Source organism: Neopsephotus bourkii, unplaced genomic scaffold, assembly GCF_033783945.1.
Source record: "Neopsephotus bourkii isolate Nb327-2 ecotype Australia unplaced genomic scaffold, CSIRO-AGI_Nbou_v1 NB_234, whole genome shotgun sequence".
Classification (NCBI taxonomy): domain Eukaryota; kingdom Metazoa; phylum Chordata; class Aves; order Psittaciformes; family Psittacidae; genus Neopsephotus; species Neopsephotus bourkii.
The window spans coordinates 14,488,117-14,503,889 of NW_026900744.1; the positions used below are offsets into that span (position 1 = coordinate 14,488,117).

At 47.6% G+C, this 15,773-nt stretch overlaps 1 protein-coding gene across 2 annotated transcripts in view; it reads left to right on the forward strand.

The window, feature by feature from the left end:
• Positions 1 to 15,773, forward strand: part of TADA1 (transcriptional adaptor 1) — a 47,344-nt gene that overhangs the window by 9,876 nt on the left and 21,695 nt on the right. The window contains exons 5-8 of one of the 2 annotated variants that reach the window (XR_009724203.1): positions 1,761 to 1,970; positions 3,003 to 3,154; positions 4,130 to 4,292; positions 4,836 to 4,988. Coding sequence is in view for 1 of the 2 variants with exons in the window: in XM_061345489.1 (XP_061201473.1) it covers positions 1,761 to 1,970; positions 3,003 to 3,154; positions 4,130 to 4,292; positions 4,836 to 4,988 (678 nt within the window). In the remaining variant the exon portion in view is untranslated. Of the gene's footprint in view, positions 1 to 1,760; positions 1,971 to 3,002; positions 3,155 to 4,129; positions 4,293 to 4,835; positions 5,679 to 15,773 lie in introns of those variants that run through there. The other variant, XM_061345489.1, reaches the window with a different exon arrangement.

Consider the following 15,773-nt stretch of genomic DNA (forward strand, 5'->3'; position numbering starts at 1 on the left):
TGTCCAACTGGAGGCTTGTTGCGTTTGGAAGCTGTTGAAGTATTCTGCAGTGTTCACAGCTGTGACCTGAATTCTGAGGGCAGTCTGTCATCTTTTTGTTCCAAAACTTCACCATGACTTCTCAGTAGCAAGTGGAGGGGAGGTTGAGAAACAAGTTGTGATGTAGTGGAAGCCTGGGAATTTGGTTACTCGGATCCCCCTGTGTTACAACACATCTAGTGTGTGTTTATACATGTATTCCTGTAATGCTTGGTAATAAGTACTTTATGTCGTGATTAATGGGCTTGTCTACTACTAGTGGAATTCCTGAGCAGTGTGAACTTGAAGTGCCTTGGTGTTTCCTGATGTTTCCCTCATTGGTCAGAATAACAGCTGTGAATGACCACAGGTTCATTCCAGTTGGCTTCTGCTCTTCTAAACCCCATTCTCCTTTGGAGTTGCTTACATTTTGAAGGTCTTTTTTTTCCAGGCATACAGATATGTAGCTTTCCTGTAATGAAAGCTTAAGTCTTCAGAATTACGGGGAGGGAAACCTGCTTTCACATAACTGGTGGGTGGATTGGTTTTTCACTCTTGAGTTAAATGCCACACTGTACTTTGAATAAAGCAGCCGCCCTTCTTCTCCTGAAACCAAGATGTGAGAGATCCACTTTGCTGATTCGTTGTTTATATTTAAAGAATGTGTTTGTCTTGATGCCCTGAGAACCTTGCAGCCATCGTCATTCCAGAGCCACTGGATTTGTGGCTTGGTTGCTTGTGGGAGTACTCCATCAGCTTGTTCCCTTGTGGGCTGGGTCAAGCACATGTCTGGGCTCAAGTATCCATTGTTCTTGTATGCTTTTTTCCCCCTGCTTTACCTGGGGCTCAAAACTTCCCAGGAGCCACCACAACCACTTGGAGCTTGAGGCACCAGCTCTGCAAGGGCATTATACTGGAGTATGTGTGGCCTGGAAAACAGGGGTTGCCGTCTTGTGGTACAAATTCCTGTTCTGTGGTGTCTTTTTTTTTTTTTTTTTTTTCCTAAATAACTGTGGCAGTTCTGAAAAGTATCCCTAATCCATCTCTGAATCAGTGGCTGCTCAGTAACACAGCTCTGCTTGGAGTATTGGAAGTGCATGGGGAGACTAGAGTATGAAATTCAAACCTGGAATTTGGCTAAGTTGTTCCATTTAAAGCTTTAAACAAATGAGAATCAATCACACAAGCTTAAGATGATGGTTTTTAATCTTGATGGAAACTGTACAGTTAGTAAGTAAAACCACACCCTTCTGTACAATTAATAGCTAAATAGACAAGAACCCTTCAGCATGGAAAGAGGTGACTGTGAAATGTGGAAGTCCATAAAATTAGCACTGCCCTGGATAGCATTTGAGCCTTAGAGGAGAATCAAAAGAATCTAGCAGGTGGGGAAAATACAGAGCAAACCAGAGAAGGTGACTCTTTTTATGTGGTGTGTTGTTACAGCATAGAATTCCTTGCTGTAGGATGTGGATACCCAAAGTTTGGGTGGTTCAGGACGTTGCTGAACAAGTTCATAGGTTGCTTAATTAAAGGACGCCAACTCTGGCTCAAATTTCTTCAGTCACAAATCACCGGGGATTGGGAGAGTGTTGTGGGGAAGAATATCACTCTGCTTGTCTTACTGTGATACACTTTTGCAGGCGTTTGATTTCCAACTGGAGAAGGGATATTTAGCGTGATGAACCAAAGGGTCTGCTGGGTATTTTTCTTCTTACAATCTAATGTTGTGTTCATAACAGCACCGGTTCCAGCCTCAGAATCCGCTCTCTGGAGCCCAGCAATTTGTGGCAAAGGATCCTCAAGAAGATGATGATTTGAAGCTGTGTTCTCATACCATGATGCTTCCTACACGTGGCCAGTTAGAAGGAAGGATGATCGTAACAGCTTATGAGCATGGGCTAGACAATGTTACAGAGGAGGCAGTGACGGCAGTTGTTTATGCTGTGGAGGTGAGAGGCTGGGCTGGGCAGCAGTGGTGGTCTCATTATGCCAGCAGCAAAATGCTCTGTGCGCAGTAGGGAGTAGTGCCTTCAGTGTGGTGAGGAAACCTGCTTGTCTAACTGCCAGTTTACCTTGGGAAGAGTAATGTGAAACTCAAAGGTCTTCCAGACTTGTGGCATCATAGATGTAAAGTCTTGGATATTTTGTGTTAATTTTGAAGTGCTTTCATATGAGGAACTCTGGGCATGCTTAAATAGCTGTTTTGGAAAATGCTGTTTGTGTTAGTTAAAATCAGGGACAGAATGGGAGCTCCAGTTTAAACACTTCTATAAAAAGAAAAGTCCCAAAACCTCCGTTATAGGTGTAAGAATCTGGCATGGTAGCGAAGTGACAGACTGGGGAATACCTGCAGGTGAAGTGCCTGCTCTTGCTGGTTTTGGCTGTCAGTGGTGCATTGCCTGACTTACCCCAGGACTGATACAGCTGTTACTTGGAGTATTCATGTGTGGATGGTTTTCTGGAGTCAGGATGTGGAGGCCAACCTGAATTCCTTATCTGGAACTGAGGCCAGATTAAGAAACAGTTGTCTAGTTATCTTCTCAGACAATGCTACTCCAATGCATTCCAGGCAACTGAACAGTCTGAAGATGAGGAGTGAGTGGCTTTTCGCTGTAGTTTTAGGGACAGTATTTCAGTACAAATGTGACATCTACTGCCAATGATGAAACCTCGTAGCTGTTTATCAAAGGGGTCAGAGGTTGGGAATTTCCTAGTATTTAAGAAACTTCTTTGACATTTAAAGCAGTGCATCATGTATTAAAGTACAGTTCACAGGCTAATGCCTACAGTACTCGCATAGTGCTATGTTCTCTGTATCCAACTCTATCAGTGAAAACATACTGTAACTTGTCTAGATCCTGGTTCCAGATCTTTAGGTCCTTGTGGTAATAGCAGCACTACTTGTGTCTTTCAAATTGATGAGGCACTTCTCATAGCCATGGCTTGATACAGTAAATGAATAAGATCATTTTTCGTTGCAGAACCATCTTAAGGATATTCTGACATCTGTGATATCCCGGCGGAAAGCCTATCGTCTGAGAGATGGTCATTTTAAATATGCCTTTGGAAGCAATATTAACCCTCAGCCATATCTGAAGAACAGTGTTGTTGCTTATAACAATTTAATTGAGTGGTAAGGAGCTCTCAGCACCCTGCTAATTTCAAGTGCAAGTTGCTAGTTGTGAGGTTACTCCATGGTTCAGTTTCCCTTTTTACTTAGTAGAATCTATTAATAATGGTGTTTAGCTTTCACACTAGGAAGGTATCAGTATGGAGGACTGTAGGGCTAAACAGAGAGGGAAAACTTGGAAATTTCTCAGCAGTGGAATTTAGAACAGTTTTAAGTCCCTCTTTCTCACTTGTGCTTGTCCATCAATTTAAGAAGGTGACCCCTTGCCCTCTGAATGTCCTTAATAATTATTGCTTTTTGGAAACTGTAGTGAGTGAGACAGGAATTCTGCTGTTCTCAGGGCAGAAGAGCCATGCCTTTATGGGGCATCACTGCAGTGCCATAGGAGTGAAATGCTGGTGAGGGCATCCTGCTGTTTCCTGCATCTAAATGTATTTATGGCTCCTTGGCATGCCTTTCCAGTTAGCAGAGCTCCAAGGTCATCTTGTTTTCCAAAGTCTCAATATCAGACAACTTGTGCTGTGCATCTGGCAACCTGTGTGTATGAGAAGGCAGTTGTGTTTGTCTGTGACAGCTTCTAGGGGTTGACAAGAGGTCGTGGGTGTTTTAAGGTTTGATTACAGCACTGCAAGCACTACAGGGCAATCCCAGCTCTGCCTAACGGCTTGTGTCTTTCAGCTTTATGTTGTGAGTGCCTTAAGCCTTGTGCTGAGTAGAAGCAATTGGCTGTAAATAAAAAGTTGCCCAACTGAGATCAGTTAAGCAGGTTTGAAGGATGTTGAGGATCAGTTTGTGCTATTTTTATTAAACTGGAATTTTAAAGATATTCTTAATTACAACTGAAATGATTTTACATATATTAGGGCTAAGTCAGCTGATAGGGCAAAGCAAACCCTGGGGCCAAACTGCTGCTGTGTGACTTCCAAAGCTAGTGCTGTTGTCTTGACTGGAAGGTTTCACTGCTTGTTCTCTCTACAGCCCTCCAACTTGTGCGGCGCCTTCTGCTGGTCAGAGTCTAGCTCCACAGCCCCCGCCCGATGATGCTGAGCAGCAGGCAGCACTACTCCTGGCATGCTCTGGAGACACCTTACCAGCATCTCTCCCACCAGTGAACATGTATGACCTTTTTGAGGCACTGCAGGTAAGCTCTTCATGTTATACATGATGCAGCGAAGTGACTTAGCCTGGCATGTCCCTTCTTGTGAATGCTCCATCCCTGGCAGTGTTCAAGGCCAGGTTGGACGAGGCCTTGGGTGATATGGTTTAGAGCGAGGTATCCCTGCCCATGGCAGGAGGGTTGGAACTTGATGATCTTAAGGTCCTTTCCAACCCTAACTATTCTAGGATTCTATCTTAAAGTCCTTTCTTATTCCTCTTGTTCCACCTGGGTACTTAAAGGAATATTTGATTCTGGTGTGCAGACTGCTGCAGTAGGTTACCTGTGATCAGACACCAGTGCTGGGGAGGTGTCTAAGCAAAAATGATTATCTTCTTACCTTGCCACTCACAAGATGGCATAACAGGTGGTTGCCCTGTGCTGACTGGGGTGGCAGTACTGGCAAGTTACAGTTCTCACATGTGACAGACAGCCTGCTGGGCTCATGCACAGGGGGAGGTTATTCCATGGCAATGTGGGAAAACATGTATGAAAACATGAAATTTGTTTTCTAATGTGTATGTCCAGGTGCACAAAGAAGTAATTCCTGCGCACACTGTCTATGCTCTAAACATTGAGAGAATTGTCATGAAGCTCTGGCATCCAAACCACGAGGAGCTGCAGCAGGATAAAATCCATCGCGAGCGCCTGGCAGCAAAGGAGGGCCTTCTACTCTGCTAGAGCTAGGAGCCATGTCAGGCCTCAGATGGCTGCAGTGCTGTTTCTTGACTTGACACTTGGATGCTTCTTAACAACCTCTGTTAGCATTTCAAGGATGTTGTAAGTTATGAGTCAGCTTTTCCTATGGAAATATGACTGAGTTCCAGTACACTTTCTCTGCACCCCACAGTCAGGTGTCATGGAGTGCATGCAGCAATCCCACTGAATTGGGAAGGAGAAACAAGAGATTTGTTTGCAAAGACTGGTTTGGGTTTTTTTTATGTTTGGTTGGGGTTTTTGGTATTTTTTTTTTTTTAATAAATGTGAGGATGGAAAGAGTTGATTTTAAAAGAAGGTGTATTTGTGTTGTCTTTTGTGAGCATGGAGGATCTGCTTTCTCATCTTCCCCTCTTGAGTAGTTTCCATTCTGAGCAGGGACCTTGTCCAGCTTCTTTTGCAGTTAGTGGGATCCTCTTCCATTCATTTAACTGGAACAGGGTGGGCTCTTCTGAAGATGAGCAATTCTGTAAGCTGACATTGTTCCTCTTCTGCTAGGGAAACTTTCAGAAACTGAGAAAACAGAGCAAAAAGGGAAAGGTCCTTCCTAGCCTGTCATTTGAACTGTTTTGCATCACAAACCATGAATGTGCACACTGTCATAGGAATCTCTCTCCAGTTACCAAAATGCACAATAAAATCAGGTTGTGAGTAGTGTTTTCTTATCAGCCTCATCCTTCACTCACCTCTGTCTTGCAGTACTGATCAGATGTCCTAGGAGTTGTTGGACCTATGATAAGGGGCAACTTTTGTGTCTGTCAGTACAGCTAATGGTTTAGCCCTCCCAGCAGGCAGCTTGACCATCCCTGAGGTGGGCCAGCAACTCCTGAATACATATACCAGTGCACTGTCAGCATTGAGGCTCATTGGATTTGCAGTGTAAGCAAGATGTCTCATATTTACTTAATCAGAAAAATATGCAGCCACAGCTCTCCACATGGGAGGATGCATATCACTGTTTGTGAAAAGAGAAATTCCACCTGCTGTGCTTTTATAACGTGAGAATTTGGTTAAAATATTTTAGTCAATATGTTACCTGTTTTTAACTACATGTATGGAGATACCTGCTGAAGGATGACTTGGCTTACTGTGCCACCCGATAGCGGAATCAAAATGGTTTCCTCTGGGGGATATGAAAGGGAAGTTCATTGTCTCCCTCTGTTCTAGTGTTCCTGGTTGGGAAGTATTTGGATAGGAGATCTTTCCCTTATTTTGCACAGTTCCCTTAGCTGCTGTGCCCCCACGACTAAAGAAGGTGCAGGTCCCTGATGTTTCTTCCCATTTATCTTTTTAATAACATCTGGTTTCGACCCCTGTGGCTGTTCATTTTGGACCAGACTTCTAGCAAGGGGGTGTGCAGTTATCTCTGTGCTCCTGGCTTTTCTGCAGCACCTTGTGGGATGTTCTGTGGAGTTGGGCATAGCAAGAGGGGGTGTCCATGCAGATATTGGTGGCTCTCATCATGAGAAGACCATTTAAGGATTGCAAAGAAGCTGGGAAAGGCAACAGCAGAGACCTACGGCAGGGTCTGGCAGGATGAGAGCAGTTGTACTTGGTAGGTCATGTCTCTTAAAGTATAGCAGTGTGTGCTTAGGAGAGGAGTGGGAGAGAGGAGATGGAAGACTGCTTTTGGGTCCTTTCTCTCAACTGCCATTTTTTCTGTATTTAATCATACATACCTTTTCCAAGTGAGCCTTAGCTTAAAAGTTGAGCCCAGTGGCTTTACATCAGTTTTTAAAAGCAACATTGAACCTGAGTAACTGTGAGATCATCGCATCAAGTATGGACTCTGGGGTGTGGGAGGGGAATTTTCCTGATAACTGTTATGTTTCTGGTGTAAAATGAAAGCATTAAGTTTGTTTGCTAGAAACTTTGGGGCAGCTCTGAGGATTTCAGATCTGAAGAAAGCGTACAGTCTCTAAACTGCATCACAAGCAAGTTCTGAAACAAAACACTAAGCATGGCACAAGAAGTGCCTCCCTCTCCTGTTTGCATGTGCTGGGAGAAGGCTCTGCAGATAGAGCCTCATGTTCTGAAGAGCTGAGTCATCTATTCCACACTGTTGTTTGGGTTATTTGGTACACCTGCTAGACAACAAAGGCTGGAATAAGGAAATCCTGTCAGCCCAATTTCACAAAACAGAAAAATGAAAGGTACATTTTCTCAATGCACTTTCCCACAAAGTGAGAGGTCATGTGGGAAGTGATGCTTCTGGGGCAGTTTTGCTGGAAAGGATATCTGAAGGCTGCTTGTCTGCTCCCTGCTTAAAGAAATGCTAAGTTCGAAGTTGGAGCAGGTTGACTGTCTTTGGAGATGAGACCAGAGAAATGGTGGCATTTACCATTATAGTTGTTTGACCAAGATGACAGTGAAGGTTTTTCCTTGTGTCTCATCTGGATTTCTCATGTTGTGCCTGTTGCCTTTCAGCTTTTCCTGTGTGTCTTTCTGGGTCTCCATGAGTGATAGCAGATAAGAAGAAGATTTCCCTTTGCCTGCTGTCCAGGCTGAACAAACCTAGCACTCTCAGCTTCTGCTTATACATTGTATGCTGCAGCCCATCTTGATAGCCTCCACTGAAGTTGCTCTGGTATGTCACTGTCCTTGTGCTGTTGATCCCAAATTGTACCCAGCTCTCCAGATGGTCCTGTGAGTGCTGAGCAGAGATGAGGATCCTTGTCCTCACCCTACTGACTGTGCTCCTGCTAGTGGTTGGCCCTTGCTGCACAGGTGCACTGAGGAGCCCTGGGTTGCTTGTTCACCCATGCTTCCAGGTCCTTTCCTGCAAAGTTCTGTTCCTGCCCGTTGTCTCCAATTGCAGCCTGTTCTGCTGCTGGAGGTTACTCCATCACAGTGGCCCGGCTGTGCACTTGCCACTGAACTTCTTGAGGTTCCTTTCAGCCTCTTTCTCCAACCTGTCTAGGTCCCTCTGAATAGCAGCTCTGCCCTTCTGTATATGAAACCACTCCTCCCAGTTCGGTGCCTATATGCGCTATCCTGTCATCAAGGTCAGCAGCAAACATAGAAAGCATAAGAAGTCCCGGTGTTGACTCCTGAGTGTTCATCCCAATATTGAGTGCCACTAGTAACCAGCAGCCAGCTGGAGTCTTAGTTGCTGACTACTGCTGTTGGAGACCTGCCCTGAAAGCAGGGTGATATGTATCACTGTTAGGCTGATGGCTTTCACTGTGACATGAGAGATGTCTGCACTGCAGTAGTCAGCCGTCTAAGATGAGTAAGGTTGTTGAACTTAAAAGGCGTACCTCAAAGTAGCACTGAAATTAGTTTGGAAGGGTTTGTCTTTCTTCTGCCTCAGGATCCACCAAGAGCCTGCAAGTTCTACGGCAAGCTGGGCTTGGCCAAAGCCGTTCTGCCAGAAACTAGCAATGGAAGCTTTTCAGGGTTGTCTTAGCCAACTTGCAATGCTGTTCATTTTTCAGACAGTTCCATCTGACAGTCCTGACTTCATTCTGACAAAGCCTTTCCACCTGGGTGTCAAGGTAGATCCTAGAGCTGTGAATGTAGCCTTCCTCAGCACCTCAAATAGTCTTGATCCTGAGATTGGTGACCAGGAAAGCTGTTTCTCATCCCTAGTTCACAGCAGAAACCTGGAGCATAGCACTTGATGTCAGATATGCACAGTACTGCCTTTCTCTTAGCTCAACTGCTAATATATCCCTCCCAGCCTTCCCACTTTTTCTTCTGCAGCTGAGGTGAGTGTGGTGGGAAGCTTGATGCAAAGAGTGACTCTGAGGGCCAGAAACTGTGTCCCCTAAGTGCCTAAAAACATGGACTCTGGTAAGTTTGTATCACCTTCCTGCTACTTGTCCTTGAGGAAACTTCTGGCAAGGAGAAAAATGAGGAAATGAGACTGTTTACATTTTAAGAAGAAACCACATGCACCACACTTGTGTCCTTAACCATCAGTGCCCAAGAGCCCCAAATAGGGGTAGCAGAAACACTGCAGCCAAATGAAAACAATACCAAGAAGACCACTTTTTGTGCTTCTGAGGTAGAAGGAAGCATGTGACTTGTTGCTGCAGTACGATGCCATCAGAGAAGAAAGTCTCCACTGAAGAGGGGCTGCCTCCCCAGCACTCAGAAAGCAGCTGTAGAGGGGGGGGGGGGGTGGTGGCTGGTCCCTGTCAGAGACTTGTAGGTGGTGGTCGATGTTTCTTGCTGGCCTGAAATGATGTGCAGAAGGGTTTTCAGCAGTACTGTAGGAGTAGCATGATACCAGCAGCTCCTGCTGCTAGGGGAGGTCTTCAGCCACGTAACTTCAGCGGGCTTCTAGAAGGAAACAATTTCTCAGAGCTGAAAGGTTTGCTTGTGGAGTTTCCTTTCTTCACCAGTGTGGCTGCTGGTTGGTCTGTTTGCTAGAAGAGGAAGAATTCACCAGCCTGCCTCACAGTAACTGGAGGACAAACACTTAAAGTTGTAGCTGTGGCCTGGGGCAGGCTGGGAAGCCAGGCTATGTCAGGCATGTGCACTCTCGTTGTCCCCAGGGTCAGTGTGTGCCAGAACTTGAGGCAAGCCAAGCTCTGTGTGCTCTGGACACTGTGGGCTGAAGAGACTGTAATGGGTTTGGAACCCTTTGAGCTTGTTTGAAGAGCAGCAGAGTTATTAAGAGCGCAAAGCCAGGGCACAGACACTGGTGTCTGCCTTCCTTGGTTGTACAGAGACATTAGTTCATGCTGAGATGAGGGCACCTCCACTGCTTCCAAGACATTGCATCTTCTGAGGTGTCCTGTTAAGTGTCCTGGGCGTCCCTGTACAGAGACACCTCTGTCAGGGGTTGTGTAGCAGTGATGGGAACACAGAGCTGATTTCTTCTGGGTCAAGGACAGGGGCCGGCCAGCACTGAGCTGCTGCTGTAACCTGCCTCCAGCCTTGATTTTGGTTATGGTCCAAGGTCCTGAATAGATGATGATTTCCTCTCTTCTAGATCATGAAAAGTGTAGGCAGCATTGAGTTATAACTGGACAGAAAACTTGGGTGTAAGAATTATTTTCACCAAGAAGCGCATCCAAGTAAAGTTTTTTTTCAGCATTTTTTATTCATTTCCTGCCAGGAAATGAATTTTTGTCTCCAGATAACATCTGTCCCATGGGGGTTTTACAACTGCTGAATATCATTGGCCTGAGGACACCCAGGTGGAGTACTGGAGGCCTGGACTTGGGCTCTTCTTCTGCCTGAGGGCTATTGAAGTTCCTGCATTAGAGCAGTACAAGCTGCCCATGGGGCACTGCTTAGAGCCTTGACCTCCTTGCAGTGGGTACAGGGTTTGGAGAAGAAACTGCTGCAGCAGTGAGTGTTTGTGGCCCCTTTGCCAGCTCAGGTGTGCTTAGCAGAGCCATTGCCATCACATAGCCTGTGAGTAGCACCTTTGCCACGTGTCTAGCCCTTACCCTTTCCCTGTGGGCCGGCTGCTGGGAGATGTGTCCAGGAGCAGGGGTGGTTGCCCGCCTTGCTCTGCTCCATCTGGTGCCTGGGTAAGCCCTGGAGGAATCATCTCTGAAGAGACCTCCCTCAGAAAGATGTAAGGCATCAGCTCAGTGACTGCCTTGCTGGGACTGTGTTGTTGGTTATCATTAAAAAGTATTGTTTCCATTTGAATTTCTGAAACCAGTTTCCCGTTGGTGGGTTTTGTTATGTCTTTGTTAAATTTAAAAGCTCCCACAATCAGATATCTGTTTCTGTGCAATGACAGCCACTTCTGAAACTCCATTTCGGTAACAAGAAAGAAAGGAGCTGGTGTTGCTTTTGTCTCACAGGAAGGGCTGCTGGCCTTGCCATCACAACCTCTTTAAACCCTCTGAAGGTTTTCAGACCTTGTTTTGGAGTGCGCAGGCATTTTAGTGTCCCTGCCCTTGGCAGGGGGGTTGGAACTAGATGATCTTAAGGTTCTTTCCAACCCTAACTATTCTATGATTCTATGATTGCTCCTGTCCAATTCCTGACAGCAGTGCATGCACGCAAAGCCCTGTTCCCCTTTTCCTTCTGTACTCTTCTCTCCATATGCACGGCTGGCCAGCTTTCCCTCACATCCTGGAACTGGTTTGGCCCCACCTGAGGAGCCTTCCCCAGCAGTTATTGAAGTTGTCATCCTGCCACAGATAATTACAGAGGAGATTCCTTTAGGTCCTACTGTTTCAGTGGGTTGGACTGCAGCAGTAAAGATGCTGAAAGTTTTATGTATCTCTTGGAAGTCGATGCTCCAATGGGGTTTGGCAGAGCCAGGAGCAGGTGCTTCTCTGTGTACTGTAGGAGGTTGTTGCACAGCCCTTCTGTGAACTGTAGGTTTGATTTTCAGATACTTACGTTTTGTTGTTAGACTATATGAGATGCTGATGGTAGCAGATACCCTATGTTGCTCTAGGGAAAAGCAAAGATTTCGGATGTTTTTTCCACTGAAACTTTCATTTCTCGCTAAAATGCATGTTCCCATCAGAAAAACCACGAAATACCTTTGTCTGCTTAATTTTCACCTCTGTCTCCAACCTCTCTGAAATATTCACCAGACGATTGTTCCAAATTGTCAAATCTAGTTTTTAACTCTATTTGTTACAGAGTTAATGAATAGTTCCGTAACAGTGGCTTCAAAATAATGCTTATCTGCTAGATTCCCCTCCGTCCTCATGCATTCTCTACTGTGCTTCTTAAAGATAGGGAAATGGGTATAAGAGTATGACAGTCTTATCAGCTTTATTCCCTTGCCCTGGGAGCATGGTGGAGGTGCCTTGCTCTTTTGCAGATGGCTGATGGTGCTTGCACCAGAGGGTTGGTGCTGCAGAAGTGTGAGCAAGTGGTAGATAATTCATCTGTGTTAGTGTCTCTTGCCTTGCAGAACGACTCAGCTGGACTCCCTGGCTTTTCCTGGAGCCTGTGAGCAAGGTGTATGTGAGAGTTGGGGCTGGACCTCAGTCATAGGCAGCAGACACCACACAGCATGGTGGCCCTTGTTCTGCCAGGATGGTCCATGCAGAGAGAAGGGAGTCAAGGTGTGTCTATCCCTGAGCCAGGGGCACGGAGCAGAGCTTTGCTTGGTGTCTTTCCCAGAGCTGCTATAGGCACTGGAAGCCATCCTGGCGGTGAGGAGCTGCAGTTCAGAAAACTCTTTGTGTTGTGGTGCTGAAAAAATGGGTGAGCCCTCAGGGCAAAAAAGTCAAATGTATACTCTCCTGCCCAAACCCAGCTTGTACACACTAATGCAGTGAGTCAAACAGCCATGTCCTTGCCCCTTGGGCAGCAGGGCCCATGTGGCAAACTGCTGTTGTGCCTGGGCTGGCTGCTGCTGGCCAGCTGCCCCTGCCTCATGTGTGGTTGTGAGCTCTTGCCAGCATGACTGAGTGTGAGGCTTGTGCCCCCCACCACTTTTTGCCTTACTGAGGCATGGCTCCTTCACTGGCCCACATTTCAATGGCAAGGGACTGCTACTGCTGCTCCCCGTGCAGCTGAGCTGTGCATCCTGGGGCTGTTCATACACTGGCTGCAGATCCCTTCTCTTTATCTTTCTCACTTTCACTCCTGTTGGCTGCAAAAGCCAGTGATACTGATGCATTGTGCCATACAGGCATCCTGCTTCCAAAACAGCTCCTGTCACAGTGTAGTCTTTAGCATGATTTTTCTCAGGGGAAAAACAGGGGAAGCTCAAGAGCTGGGGCCAAAGGGGAGAAAGCAGGAAGGTGGAAATATCCCCTCCCTGCCCTTTTTTTGTCTTTTTTTCTGAGAGTGTTGAAAAGCCTGATTTGGGAAGCAGAGAGGAAGAAATGGTAGAACCTGGTCTGTGAAGCTCAAGAGGTTTTGGGGGCAGCCTTTGCTCAGCTGTCTGGGTGCAGGAAAATGTGTGGTTGTGTTGTACTCACATGTGAACCACACGTGGTTTCCTAGCACCATAAGCCCTCCTCGGAGGGTGTAGGAATGACTGGGAAGCCCATTAACACTGCCAAATCTTTATGCACGCACACTCCAGAGCAGCTCTCCTACCTTTTCCTGGATCTTCCCAGTAAAATGCAACATGTAAGATTTGGTTTAAGGCTGTTTTCAGGTGAGATCCCTTGGGCCAGCCTCATAGGGTGGGTGCAGGCTCCTCCAGAGGGATGTGTCAGGGCAGCTGAACCCTCTGCCCTTGTGTGAGCCCTGAGGTTTTGTGGGCTCCAGCTTCCCTCTCCGCACTCGGATAGTGACGGGGGTGATTTGCATTGTTTGACTCTTCAGGACACCCACGGGTGGAAAAAACCAAAAGAGGCAAAGACAAACACATGGTAGCTTGTGTGCACACACACACACCCCCACCATGTCACCTGAGCACTGCTGAGCTGCTGCTGGTCACTGGTGACAAACAGCCATGATGCCAGCGCTGGGAGCTGCCACCCTGGACTGGTATGTTTTGCAGGCTGTTGCTCAGACTGGTTGTTCCCTGCTGTAGGGTGGGTGTTTCGGCTCACCTCAGTCACCTATTTCCAGCCCAAGGTCTTGGTGTGCAAGCAGTGGGTATGTTGGCAGCTTTGGTATTATAGAGAATGGTCCTGCGTTGTCTAAACTGGACTCCTCCACTTCAGTGCTCAAAGGTGGTGCTGGTCCCTGCACAGACCCGATCCCATGAAACCTCTGCATCCACAGCCAAAAAAGAAATAAAACAAAGGCTGGAGAGCAATGTTAGTACAGAGCAAACACAGCCACCTGGAGATCACATCTTTAAATACCAGTAAGCAGCCGCTGGGGCTGGCTTGAACTTAATGGCATCTGCAGCAGCCCTGAGGGACAAACCTCCAGTCTGGCAGTTGTGTGGGGCCCACTGAGGTCAGCTCTGTGTCTCTCTCCCCTAGAGAGGTATTGACATTGCTGGCATCACCCCCCTGGGGCCTGCCTTGCCCTTACGTGCTGCAGACACCTGAGCAGCCTCTCAGGTGGTGGCTGCTTCTTCATCCTGTGTGCCACCAGGCCTGAGCAGCTGGAACCCACCTCACCAGTGCTGGGCAAGCTTCAAAAGATGCCTGTTGCAAGCTTGCTGCTTTTGATGGTACAGGGACTGCCAAAGGGTGGCACTGACCATGTAGCACACAGGGACAGGCCCCATTGTGCAGAAATGACACAAAGGCATAGGCCAAGGAAGGAGCAGCCTCCCCAGGGCCTTAAGAGCTGCAGGCGCTTCCTGACCTGTGCCCTTGCCCCCTCCCAAGCCCTCACTGGCTTCTGGGAAGGCGGCAATGGGTGAGTGGGGCCAGGTCACCTGGATGCCACACTGCTGCTGGCTCAGCTGGCCACAGTGGGGACAGGGAGGGAGCAGGGAAGAGCCCACAGCCAACCAGGCTGCCTGGATGGCAGTGGCTGTGCTCCCCAGAGAGTAGCACGGGCGTACCTGCCTTCCTGGGGTAAACGGGAGCTCCAGGCACCCTGGGCACCGTAACCTCATGTGTGACATCAAAGCAGATGAGGAAAGAGCATGATGCAAATGAGCAATACCTCAGAGCTGGTGTTTAACCACAGCCGTGCTTCTGCGTGTGCTGTGGGAATAAGCTGACAGTTCCCCTTTAGAAGCCTTTTGCATGAGCTCAGAGGTGCTTGTGGTCTACCCCATGGCTTTGATCCCACTGTCAGGGCAAGAGGTATCATGTCAGTCATGGGCCTAGCAGTGTGGAAGCATGTCCTCCGTGGTCTTGAGGCATCACTGGAGAGGAGCAGGCAGAGCATCGCTCCCATGGGCACCTTTACTGGCATCGCGTGAGAGCACATCTCACCCTCTTGGTGCCCCTAACATGTCTCCTCTCCGGGGCACTTAATGGCTGTTGCTTTTGCTACTACTAAAAGAGAGTATGTAAAAAGTAAGAGCATGACAAGGAGGAAATTCTTTCCTGTTAGGGTGGTAAGGCACTGTAATAGGTTGTCCAGGGAGGTTGTGAATGCTCCATCCCTGGCAGTGTTCAAGGCCAGGTTGGACAAGGCCTTGGGTGATATGGTTTAGGGCGAGGTGTCCCTGCCCGTGGCAGGGGGGTTGGAACTTGGTGATTTTAGGGTCCTTTCCAACCCTAACCATTCTATGATTCTATGAGCCCTTATGGAGCAGAGGCTGTCCAAGTACTAGATTGTCCAGGCAATGGAGGAGCAGCTTGGCACTCTCCCAGTGAGACCTGCCTGGTCTCATTTCTATTCCTGTAATCGTTTATTGCTCTGGCTTCTATTCGCTGAGCTTTGAATGGTTTATTCATTCATGTTTTCTGAAAATAGCAACCACAGGGAAAAAAGGGGTCCCCAGCCAGAGGCTGAAATGGAGCAGCTGGGATGTCCCTATAGAAACAGATCCTCAGTCTCACGCTCCCCTCTCTGCTGGGCTGATGTCAGTGCTGCGGGGTCAGGCTTGCCTCATCCTCTGCACCTGGCACCCTGGGCATAAGCATGACCTGGCCACAGGTCTGTGTTTCCTGTCAGTGTTACAGGCAAGAGGAGCTGTGGCTGCTTTTCATAGAATCAGTCATAGAATGATTTGGGTTGGAAGGGGTTTTAAAGATCATCTAGTTCCAGCTAGAATGGCCATGGTGTTGTGGGCCAGGTGTGGGACCAGGCCATGGTGCGCTGCTGCGGGAGGCTCTGTGTCTCCATGCACTGCTTTAGGTCTTTCAGAAAACCTCTGGTGCCTTGGCTAATCCGTGGTGGCTGTGTGGGGCTGGCAGAGCCTCCAGCTGGGCTACAGCTGGGCTATCAGCCCTCCCTGATCTCCTGATCAGGGGATCGAGGCTTCTGCCATGGCTTGCT